Source organism: Acartia tonsa, chromosome 3, assembly GCF_053477335.1.
Source record: "Acartia tonsa isolate MP-2025a chromosome 3, ASM5347733v1, whole genome shotgun sequence".
NCBI classification, from domain to species: domain Eukaryota; kingdom Metazoa; phylum Arthropoda; class Copepoda; order Calanoida; family Acartiidae; genus Acartia; species Acartia tonsa.
The window spans coordinates 40,006,685-40,018,915 of NC_137262.1; the positions used below are offsets into that span (position 1 = coordinate 40,006,685).

Sequence of the window (12,231 nt, forward strand, 5' to 3'; positions counted from 1 at the left end):
ATATCAATTTTGGTATCATAATAATAATTATTAATTTTAATATATTAATATTAAAATGTTTTCAAAGTTTTCTAATAATAGTGAAAAGTATTTTATTTTATTTAGATTTTTTATATAAATATTACTTTTTATTTGACTTGTTTTTTGGATTATTTTATATATTGTGTAAACTAGAAATTTTGTGCTCTTTATTTCAAGTGGTTGAAATATTTCTTTATATTTCCAAATAGTTTAATTTTTGGCCTTATTGTATGTGCTTTTAGCATTCGGTTTGCAATGTATTATTTTCTTAATTAACAATTCTAGGTCTTAAATATTCAGAATATAAATGTATATTTGTTAGTTTTCCTTCTATTCCTATTTCCTGCATTTATATCCTGAAATAGTTATATGCCATAAAGGCCACTTTTATATTTTAGGATACTTGTCAATATTTTAATTTTCAGCTAGGACTAAGTTCTTTCTGTTTTAATTGTTTTATATTTTTGTAGGATATTTACTTAAGATTTTTTACATGTTAATTCAAGTTTTAACTTTGCAGCATATACCAAAATGACCGCCAGCAGCATTGAGAAGACCCAGGCCCAGGGTGGTTCCCCCCAGGAGAAGAACACTGTCGTTCCCAGCGATACCGGTGCCTCCCCAGTCAAGGTATTTTCAACTTTTGGCTTCAAATTGTTCTGTGTATTTCTTGATTCTTCTTGTAGGAATTACATGATTAAGAATATCTTTTTCCATAGCCTTGTCCTTTTTTACAAAGTGATCCTAATTTTATTTAATAAGCTTTTATTATGGATCTAAAGTGATTAGACAAATGTAATATATTGATCTATATCTCTAATTATAAACGTTAACTTTCTGTAGATTACAAATAGTGGTTCAAACGTATTGACATTTAACTTAATGAAACGTTTAATCAAAATAACCTCGTCTGGAATGTTGTTTACTCAAGGACCAAGAACTTTGGAGACTAGTGTAATAATTAAATAACTTTCTTTCCCTTCAGAAATTCCATATTTACTTGTTTAGGCCGCATCAGAGAAGCACAAGGAGGCCATGAACCACTTTGTTGCTGGCAAGCGTCATCTCCTTGTCAAGGACATTGACGCTGCTGTCACCAGCTTGGCTTTGGTGAGTTTTTTTTTCTTTTATAAATAAGGTAGTAGCGATGAGCTACAAACCTTCCTATTAAATTAGGTGTTTTTGTAGTCTAGTCTTTCAATAGAATGTTTCGTTTCCTTGTGCAATTTTTAATTATATTGAGAATTAAGTATTCGCATATTTCCTCTATGTTAAAATCTACCGAATATGTTTAAAACTTTGTTCTGAAAATCAATTAAACTACTAATTTGTTCTAGGCTTGCGAGCTTTTGTCTGCCGAATTCGGAGAGACTGCTTATGAATGTGCTGATGCCTATTACTACTATGGAAAGGTTAGTTCAATTATCTTATTATTTAGTCAATCTGAAATATAGAATTTTATTAAAATTACTCTTAAACTTTTTTTTTTGTCAAATGCTTATTAGAATTCGCCTTAAATCCGAAAAGAAATAAAATCTTTAAAGTACATTTTGTAGTTTAAAATGATTTGTGTGTAGGCTCTTCTTGAGATGGCCAGAGCTGAATCTGGAGTCTTTGGAAATGCTCTTGATGGAGGTATGTAATTTTGGTTTGATATATATTTTTTGTTTAGTGGATTGTGTTTATGCATTAAGGAAAAGATATTAAAGTAAATCTTCAGCCCCTTTTTTAGTGCATTTTGAAACTTTATTATCTTTTCTTTTGCTGTTCAGACTTTTAATTTTGTGTTGCACTGCATGCTAAATAAAGTAAATGGAGATAGATTAAAACCAACTGATGTTATATTCTACACTTTTGGCTTTAATAATTTTATTCTCTGACAAAAGACTAATAATGTATAGGTGTTACGAATTTTAGATTTTTTCTATCCTTAAACATTTATATTTTTTTATTGGGTTAATAGTGTATGAAGAAAATGACTGATAAATAAACTAAAACTCTCTTAAAGTATAAGCGAGGCTTTAGATTATGTGATAAAGATAATTTTATCTGTCATTTTCTATATTTGTAAGCTTTGTCATGATTTTAGTGCCTGAGGGTGAGGACGCTAATAACTCCCAGGTCGAAGATCCTGACAAAATGACAGGTTCGAATCTTTTCCTTTTGTCCACTATTCAAATGTATGTACAATTTCTTTGATTTTGCACCAGATTTTCATGTCTTCATAAAGTGAACTCTGCAAAGGGCTAATATAACTCCCCCCTCCCCCCCCCTCTATCCTCTTTCCTCCTTCTGCGATAACGGTACGACCAATAAATTCAAGGGGAAATAGTAATTTAAATTTACATTATTTCCTTCTGTTATATTATCCACGTATATTCTACATCCTTTAAGAAATCTCTTTAAGTTAAATTGTTATTCATAATTTATCCTTAATTAAATTTGAAGTCTGCCTTAGGCAAAGTATCTTTTATTATTTCTCCCTATATTCTATTCTTAAGTTTTTTTCCTGTAATAAGTCTTGCCGATTTTTTTTCCTTCCCCTTCCAACGTTGCTACTTTAGAGGAGGAAAGGGACACTGTTGAGAAGGAGGTTGGTGAAGCTCTTGACGAAAACTTTCAGGCTCTAGAGGAGAAGAAAAAGAATAAGGACAAGAGGAAAAGTATGTATTGCATGTATTTATTTAGACAAATGACTACTAAACCTTTACTAATATATGTAATTCTCAATCTCTTAAAGGGCGAATATAGGTTGAATATAATATGGGCTCAAAAAAACCGTGCAATTCCATAGATTATAAGTAACTTTAAGATATTGACATATCCAAATGTATAAGTCTGTTATAGCTTAAAACCTGAACATTCTCGGGATAAATTTATGTAATAAGTGTGGTTCCCTAAGAACTCCAAACACCCTAGCATCACACAAGGCTTCGGTTTAAGGTTGAATTAAAAAGCTTTCGTTAAATGATAGTCGTAATAAAAGTGGAAACCAGTTATCAATCTATTTTTTTGTATTGTGCATTGTTTCTTCCTTGACAATATTCCCCAACAAAGTGTAAATTATATGAATTTTATTTGTAAAAAAAAACCTTTACAGGAGAAATTTTATTTCATGTAAGTATGAAAATTATATGGTAATTGTTATAATTAATTTAAAGAGGACAAAAATAATAGGTGAATAGTGTTTTTTTTTCTTATATTTTTTTCTGGAGAAAATCTGGCGATCGGTGCGTTTGTGTGTGTGTGTTGAAAAATGCGTACTAGGGTAATTATATCATCAAGAATTAATCATTGATCTTTATACAGAAAAAAACTTTAAAACATATTATTTACCCTAGTAATTACTCCGGACGCAAATTGACGCAAATTATTTTATGCTTTTTAAAAAATCAATAAAATCAATTAAGATGCATGCCAATGTAATAATCAATTAAACTTAAGAAAACTAGTCAAAAAAAGTCTTGTAAAGGGGTAAAATAAACGATTTTGTTGACTTTCTCATTTATCATATGTTGAAGTAAAAGCAAAAATTGCAAAATCTACTTAAGGATTTTTTTGAATTTTTAAATTTAACATAGATATTTTAAAAGTATGTAATGGCACCTTTCATATAAGCTCATATCATATTGAAACTATATTCGCCCTTTAATTGCACATGGTTTTTATTGGTTGGTTTTGTGTTTATATTATATTTTATTTATATAATATTTTGCTTTTGGGTAATAATGTACATTACTACATATTATGTGAAGCTTCTCTATAGCTATGTTAGACTGTATGGCGATATTTTTTTTCTTGCTTTAATATTATTGATATTAATCTGAGGAGACTCTGCTACCCTTTATCAAACAAATTTAAAATAAATATGAAATATTTTTTTTTCACTTCTTTAACTTCTATTTAGACTCTACAGAGGAAGAAACTGAAGACACTGAGGGAGATGAAGATGAGGATGGTGAAGGTGAGGGAGAGGACAAGGAGGGAGAGAAGGCTGAGGGTGAAGCTTCCACATCCACAGAAACTAAAGGTGAATATTTTATATATCATTTAAAGAATAATATATTTTTATTCGGATAACTATTTTCTGATTTTAAATCTTTTTCTGTAATTAATTCCTTAAAGATTTTTGTGACTCCTTAAATAGTTTTAGAAACAAAATAAAATATTATGTTGGATATACACCTCGGATTAACATTGAGTCTTGCATGATTATTCCGTGCAATCGTTCGCCTATATAATAATCTTATCTTTAGATTCTGAGCCTGCTAAGCCCACCGAGGAGACTAAGGACAAAGAGGATACCGAAAGCGTTGGAGACAATGCCAAGGAGGGTGAAGACAAGAAGGAACAGGTATAGGTTAATTTCTTTAATTACTCACTGCCTATAACAAGACAACTCTACAAAAGCTAATATTTCAAATTATTTCCCTATAGGACACTAACTGAAGAACTTCCCTAAATTGAAGCGCAGTGGCTGGAATGACAGGTGTCCCAACTATCAATAGGATAACATTAACACACACATCTCTTCTGAAACTTAAACAGGCTTGATGTAATTTAAAACCACGGAGTAAGCTAAACCCCAGAATCTTAACTCTGGAATAGAATAAGTAAAAAATAACATAGAATTAATAATACAAAAATATATTAACTTGATGTATTTCAAAATAAAGCAGCTTGGTGTAATAAATCACTGGTTCGAGTGACTAGTCCAGCCATTCTTTCCTGGCCTCTCACTCCATCCCCAGCTTGGTGTATTTCATAATCAGCTTGATGTGTGACTTAACTTGGTGTAGATTAATCTAAACAGGTTGCAGATTAATCATATTAATCCTAACCCTAACTAATAAAGTTATGTTATTATTAATTTCTTATGTTAAGGAGGCTGAGGATGAAGAGGACCCCAGCAACCTCCAGCTTGCCTGGGAGATGTTGGAGCTTGCCAAGGTTGCCTACACACACAAGATCGAGGCTCTCACCAAGGAGGAAGAGAAGCGTCCCATCCAGATGAAGGTCTGCGAGACTTTGTTGACCCTGGGCGAGGTTAGCCTGGAGAATGAGACCTATGAGCAGGCTGTTGTTGATATCACTGAATGTCTGACCAAGAGAAAGGTACAGAATAACTTATTTTTATTGGCATTCTTTATTAATTCTTTATATTTTCAAAATCTTAAGGCGCTTTTTATTTTAGCCTTATTTTAATTCATTTTCGTCTTTTACTACTATAACATAATATTTTTTTTTTTTAACTGTTCTATTATCTTTAACAAAAATATAAATGCCCTTTTGTGTAGGAGCTCCATGCTGCCGACTCTCGCCGTATCGCAGAGACCCACTACCAGCTTGGTGTTGCCCTTGGTCACTTCAACAAATTCGACGAGGCTGTCAAGTCCTTGGAAGAGGCTATTGCCTGCTTGAAGCTCAGGTGTGTATACTTTTTTTAGTTTAGCTAAATTTAGCATATTTAACATTGCTTGTCATGTTCTTCAAGTAAAGTTCTTTGTTCCTTATAAACTTTTTCTATTAAGTGAATGTATTTCCCCTGTTGACAGAATTACTATTGAACTAAATTTATTACATCTTAGTTCAACCATTATATGAAAAATTACGTAGTTAATTCTTAAATATTTTGTTAGAATGGAGAATCTGAAGGCCGAGAAGGAGAGTGTTGACGAGGCCAAGGTGAACGACGCCTTTTACTCCAGAGAGGCTGAGATCACTGAGCTGGAATCCCTTATCCCCGAGATCGAGGAGAAGATCCAGGACACCAAGGATCTGAAGAAACAGAGCGCCGAAAACCAGAAGGAAGAAACTGGCTTCCAAAGTAAGTTTTAGTTATTCTAATTATACTTTTACAGTTGGTTTACTAAGATATTGTTTAACACTTGTTTGAAGTAGACCTATTTATTATTATAACTTTCTTTAAATTTTGCAGTATGTAATTTTTTTTTCTAATGATAAATAAACTTTCTCTTATTTTAGACGGCGAAGCCAGCGGTAGCGCCAAGCCTATTTCCACCATTGGCGTCAAGAGGAAAACAGAGGCCGGAGAGGTCAGTCCCACCAAGAAGGTCCACCTCGAGAATGGCGATGCCAAGTAGAGGCTTTTATCTGATTTTATTTTATGACTATTTATCCGTTTTTATATTCATACTACACTAAATTGTACCTGTTGAATTTTTCAGTTTTTATAGTGATTAGATATTGATCATTTTTATTACTTGCACGCTCTTGTGATTTATTCATGTTATTATAATTACATTTACCTATTCACTACATGCATTTCCAATTTAAATAAAAATTAGAATATGTAACAACATTGCTTTTATTATTTTCTATCTCGTTTCAGATTTATATAATGTGTTAGTTAAGTTTGGTTGATCGATGTTTTACTTTACGGTAATAATTGTAGATTCTTGATCATGTGGTGCTATTTAAAATTTGTATTATTGAAAACTTCTTTAAATTACATTTATTTACAAGGAAATATTTGTGTGTAAATGTTGGGAACAACAAGGCAACTAAAAATAATAGTAAAACAATAAGAAAAAAAGTTATTTAGACCTATTTTATTTGTTTAAGCTTAGAGGCCTGTAACAGTTTGGTACAATTAAGGCTTAATAACTCTTAAGTTAGCGTTCGTCTGTCATACAGTTTCAGAGCTTCGCTTTTATGGATGTTGTCATCCATGTTTGACCTTCAATTACACTGAGCTTTTTAATTCTTTTAGTATCGAAGCTACTCTATATTTCAAGATGTCTGTCTGAAACTGTTATGTTTAAATTACTTTATCTTATTCTATTATACATTCTAAGGGTGCCTTAAAGTCTTATTAATGCGGTTCAAACCATATTGGGCTTTCCTTTAGAACAATCTGGATTCTGGCCACTCTAGAGATATATGGACATACAGAACATAATTACTTCAATGGCTATTTTATGATTTAAATTATAATTGCCATTTTTTCCCTCCAAAATCAATTCTTTTACACAACTTTTACTGATAATTCAATAAGCTTTTTATTTTAACTTGCATCATTACCTTGTATTTGTCGTTGTGTAGATGACAATTCTGGTTACAATATTTCATTAAAATGTGATTAATAGCAATTGCATTTTTATGTATGAAAGAAATATGTGCACAAGTGTTAATACATGAATTATCAACATATTTTTCATTAGTTATAAACCTTTACTTGACCTAAGAGAAGCTTTACTGTTAAAAGAACCATGTCGGTTCAGCGGTTACCGAGAGACCCTTCGTTACAAACACATGGACATTCAGTTACTTTAATATTTATCATATTATAATTTTAGAGGAGATACTAAAATTTTTAATTCAATAAGTATGATTTAGTTTTCTTGATATTTATAATTTGATTATTTGAATATAGATTTAGGACAAGACTTTGCTTGGGGTCCAAAAATTTTGTTGCTTGTATTATACCTTTGCATAATATGGGACTTTTCATCTGCTAGAAATACCTAGGATGGATTATTGAGCCTGATTAGACTATCTAAGGTTTTATATCTATTTATATTTGCTTTTTTATTTTCTTATCAGTAGGCAATAACGGTCGTTGTTCCATGATGAAATTGAACTATTCTCTTTATTAGCGTAACTACTCTATAATTCCGTAAAAGGGAAATTTGATTTTCTCGGTTGCGATTCAAGATAGATGTCCGAAATTTTGTATTGAGATTCTCAATGCCATTGAGAAATGAGCATCTACTATGTAATTTACTTAATCCCTCGTAATGCAATATGCATTAGCTTATACATTAAAACTAATTTTAGCTTTTTTATTGAGCTTTGCTTCTATGTAGGTTATTTAGTTCATTAAGTCGCTTTTATTTTGATATTTTTTCTTTTCGCTGATTTACTAATATCGTCAAAAATGACCAAGCTTTTTTCCTTTTTTATATCATAATGTATAAAAGAGAAATCGGTGCATTTTGGTCAACTTAGTTACTTCAGGGATAGAGAGATAAGATAATGAAGGATAAATTATTCTTCCCTGTCCATTTTTCAAAAATGAAGTTCTGCCTTTGGTAGTATCTGTTAATTATAAGAGGGAGATAGAGTTGTAGATTTATTTAATATGTTGTATTGTCTATTCTTCCTTCCTAGTAATTAGTTTTTTTTACCGGTGTGTGTGTGTGTGTTGGTTTCTACCTGCCTTAAACAGTTACACTGCAATTTTTTTCTCCCCCCCCCCCATTCCCCTACACCACACAGAAAATATACATACACTGACTCTGATTATTGTTGGACATATTAGCACTAGTAGGTTGAATTTTACAAGGATGATAAGCAATATATATGTGTGTGTGTGTGTCAGTGTGAAAATATGATTCAGTTTCTCTATGAAGTTTCACTTACAAAGAAGATATTTGAATACAATGCCTAGAATTCCACCTGTGCAAAGGCATTAGTCAACATATTCCAATTGTTATTAGAGAATTTATTTCATCCTTTGAACATTTGAACACCATCAATTGTGTTATTTAGAAATATACAAGAAAACATAAGCTAAAAACATATTAAACATGGAGCTGCTTGTTTACGGATCATTTGTGATATTGTCGCTACTGGCCTACGGTGCACGTCATCAAGCAAACAAAACAAGCGACAAAAAGCTGTCAGTATCTAACGCCAACTTTAAAGGTTTCCAGAGAAGCTTTTTCACTGTCTACTTTCTGGCTCTGCTTGGGGATTGGCTGCAAGGGCCGTATGTGTATAAGCTGTATGCCTTTTATCAATTTCAAGAAGCAGAAATTGCGATACTGTATGTGGCTGGTTTTGCGTCAAGTGTCATGTTTGGCACCTGTACCGGTCCACTTGCGGATTTATTTGGACGAAGAAAGGCGACAATTTTATTCACCATAATCTATACATTTTGCTGTTTGACAAAACTGTCATCAGACTTTAATGTGCTGTTTGTGGGCCGTATTTGTGGAGGAATAGCAACATCCATGCTATTCTCAACTTTCGAGTCCTGGTATGTTTATGAGCACAGTGAGAGGCATGGGTACCCCGTGGAATGGATTGGTATTACCTTTTCTATCAGCACTTTCTGGAATGGACTGCTAGCTATTTTGGCTGGAGTACTGGCCAACATTGGAGCTGAGACTCTAGGTTATGGTCCCGTGGCACCCTTTGTCCTGGCCCTCATACCACTAGTTGCCTGTGGATTTCTGGTCGTTTCTACATGGGAAGAAAATTATGGTGATAGGAAAGGAAACTTTACCTCATCCTGCATGGAAGGATTGAGAATCATTTTCAGCAATCAAAGCATCCTATTGTTAGGTAGCCTTCAGTCTATTCTGGAAACCTGTATGTATATATTTGTATTCCTGTGGACGCCCGTCCTTGATTCAGACTCAACCCCGCTTGGCATGGTGTTCTCGTGTTTTATGGTGTGTATTATGATTGGATCTAGCATGTTCACTCTTCTGGAACACAAAGGCAAGACTGCTGAAGAAATACTAAGGTTTGCTTTATACCTGGTGGCTACCACAATGGCTGTCTGCTGTTACACCGCTAACAAAAATGAATTTATCTACAAAGTTATCTCCTACGTTGCCTTCCTCTTGCTTGAAATTGGCATCGGCATGTATTTCCCAAGTATTTCTGTATTGCGTGGCCAGGTAGTGCCAGAATCCCACAGGGCCAACGTGATGAACTGGTTTCGTGTGCCCATGAACTGCATGACCTGCGGGGCGTTGCTCAGCTTGAAGTTGGATACTGTTTCTAAGGACAAGAGGATTGTTTTTGCATTCTGCCTGGCCTTGGCCTGTCTGGGAATTGTCCTCTCATCCAGGTTTATTGATCTGCAGGCTAAGAGGAAAACTTCAACAAGAACTTCGGTAGAGGAAGAAAAGAGGGAGGCTAAAGTCAGTCTTTTAGAAGCTGAGGAATCGTAAAACAATGTTTCTTTTGATTTCTTACCAAACGTTTAAGATATAATGTATATATATAACTTTATTGTTATTATTCCATTGTTAAAAAAATGTGTAATATTGCTTCTATTCGTTTCTTAAGAAAACATTTGTATATTTTTTATTTTTCACATCTGTGATTGTTAGTTTTGAATAAGAATTCTATTTTATTATTCATTTTCTTAGTACATTTTCTAAAGGGTTAGTTCATGAAATTTATTTTACGATTTTATACATTACCTAATCATATTCTTGTATAGTAAGGGAACCAAAGAAAAATATTCTTCATTTGAATCTAAAGAACTAAGCTGGATCTTTAAATCATTTTAGTGGTGAACCAGATCGTGGTGCGCCAAATTTCAGCCAATCACAGCGCGGCATTTTAAAAATGACGCGCTGTGATTGGCTTAAATTATGCGCACCCCGATCTAAATCACCATTGAAATGATTTAAAAATGACGCGCTGTGATTGGCTGAAATTCTGCGCTCCCCGATCTAAATCACCATTAAAATGATTCAAAGATCCAGCTCTAAAAACATTTTTAAAAATAAAAAAAAAACTATATAAAAAGTTCTACATCACTTATTTTTTTTATAAATCATCTGAATGGAACTATCCTCTTAGATTTGTTAGTTTATTATTTGAATTTACAGGAATAAAGGGGACATTGGGCTAAAAAATTATAACCACGTTATCTTATTTATTGGTTAAAAAAGTACTTTTATGTACTTGTGTACACCTGTTTATCGTCCATTGTCTTATCCCTTAAGATCCCTTATAATTTGGCTTACCATGACAAATCATTTAACTATTTGTGATTTTTTAGCTCAAACGTTATTTTCATTATTTGTTGTGCAAAATGTAAATAAATGTGATAATATGTTAATTTAAACTACTATTTTATGTATTTTGTTATTTGTTTTATCATAAATATAATTGCATATTTAAAATTGTAATTTAATTGAATAAACTAATTTTCGTATACTAAACTTCATTGTTTATTTGACTTGATGTTTAAAGTCTGAATTCCAGTAACAAGTTTTTTTATTCTTTAAATTTGTTGGTTCTAGTTGTGCCACTAGCTGTTTCGGTTCAGTCCTTTTATTTTGAATACTAGCGGCTACGCTCCTGGAAGCCTCTAGGGCGCTTATGGTGTGAAGGGTAAAAGTTCTCCCCCCCACCCTCCATTTTCAATTTAAGTTTCTCCCCCCCACCCTCCATTTTCAATTTAAGTTTTGAAAAGAAAAAGTAAAATAAATTTTGTTGTGTGGGAGAGTAATTTTTCGTAGTAAACTTCCAAAAAATAGTCAAATTTCTTCCCTATTCCTGTAAGAAGCTTCACTGTAAAGGAGAACCATATTGGTTCAGCGGTTAGCAAGATCCTTCGCTACAGACAAATGAAGCTTACTACTTTATATTATAGGATAGTGCTAGAGATGTTACCACGACAAGAATATTTCTTTTTCATTATTGCTTTGTGTGTTGAATATTAAGGTTTAGACTGGAATTTTAATTTTAATGGAAACAAATGATTTTAATTTGATGCACAATAATCTATTTATTATTAATGGTAATCATTGTATTGTTATTTACTTCTACATAAAAAGTGCTTTTGGCCAGGCAAGCACAAATTTAAATTGTTTTTTTTATGTTTTTACAGTACAGTGAAGAAAAGTCACCTTAAATCAAAACAAAATATTGAATATAATAAATTGCAATTTTAAGATCAAAATATCGAAAAAGTCAACATGATCAAAATGCCAATCCTACAGACTTTTTGGCGAAGAATAAAGAGTTGTTCCGCCTTTAAAATTGTTTCAGAAATATTGTCAAGTTCCAAATCGATAGGACAATTCTAGTACATGTTTTGGTCAATGATAAGAGCTATTCATAACCGACTGACGGACCGACCCTAATTGTAGAAAAACCTTGCTTCTATAGAGGATCAAATGATATTCTTTCACAGTTGTAATTCTCCTGTTTCAAAAGAAAAAGTTTTTAGTAGGTATGCATTTAAAAATGGGAGACAAAATATTTAAAACTAGCAGCTTCGCCCCTAACCTATAGGGGCTCTATATTCGAAGGAGCATGGATCGAAGAGCAGAAAAATAGCTTAAAACCATCCCAAGATCTACCTACAAAATTTAATGGCCTGAAATCATTGCGGGACATATGTAAAGCTACCCTAAAAAGTAAACTCAATCGTTTTAGTGGTTATCCAAATCTTAAGCTACAGACAAAAAATCCTTAGATACTTGTACTTTA

The 12,231-nt window shown here is 32.5% G+C and overlaps 2 protein-coding genes across 4 annotated transcripts; both read left to right on the forward strand.

Annotated features, from left to right (window-relative positions):
- On the forward strand, nt 1-6,338 carry Nasp (Nuclear autoantigenic sperm protein). 3 transcript variants are annotated; one of them, XM_080153928.1, is made up of 12 exons: nt 1-651; nt 1,030-1,131; nt 1,359-1,433; nt 1,599-1,656; nt 2,111-2,167; nt 2,586-2,684; nt 3,929-4,051; nt 4,278-4,375; nt 4,906-5,136; nt 5,319-5,449; nt 5,661-5,848; nt 6,007-6,338. In XM_080153928.1, exons 1-12 carry the CDS (start codon nt 553-555, stop codon nt 6,123-6,125), a joined length of 1,380 nt encoding a protein of 459 aa, XP_080010054.1. In that variant the 5' UTR covers nt 1-552; the 3' UTR covers nt 6,126-6,338. The 3 variants fall into 3 exon arrangements, with proteins under 3 accessions (XP_080010054.1, XP_080010055.1, XP_080010056.1); XM_080153929.1 differs by lacking the exon at nt 2,586-2,684 and having other exon boundaries at nt 172-651; XM_080153930.1 differs by lacking the exons at nt 2,111-2,167; nt 2,586-2,684 and having other exon boundaries at nt 172-651.
- A 1,957-nt stretch (nt 6,339-8,295) lies between these two features.
- On the forward strand, nt 8,296-10,269 carry LOC145314133 (solute carrier family 61 member 1-like). Its single transcript, XM_080153931.1, has one exon. The coding sequence runs from the start codon at nt 8,574-8,576 to the stop codon at nt 9,948-9,950; it is 1,377 nt and encodes a 458-aa protein (XP_080010057.1). The 5' UTR covers nt 8,296-8,573; the 3' UTR covers nt 9,951-10,269.
- Nucleotides 10,270-12,231: the final 1,962 nt, after the last annotated feature.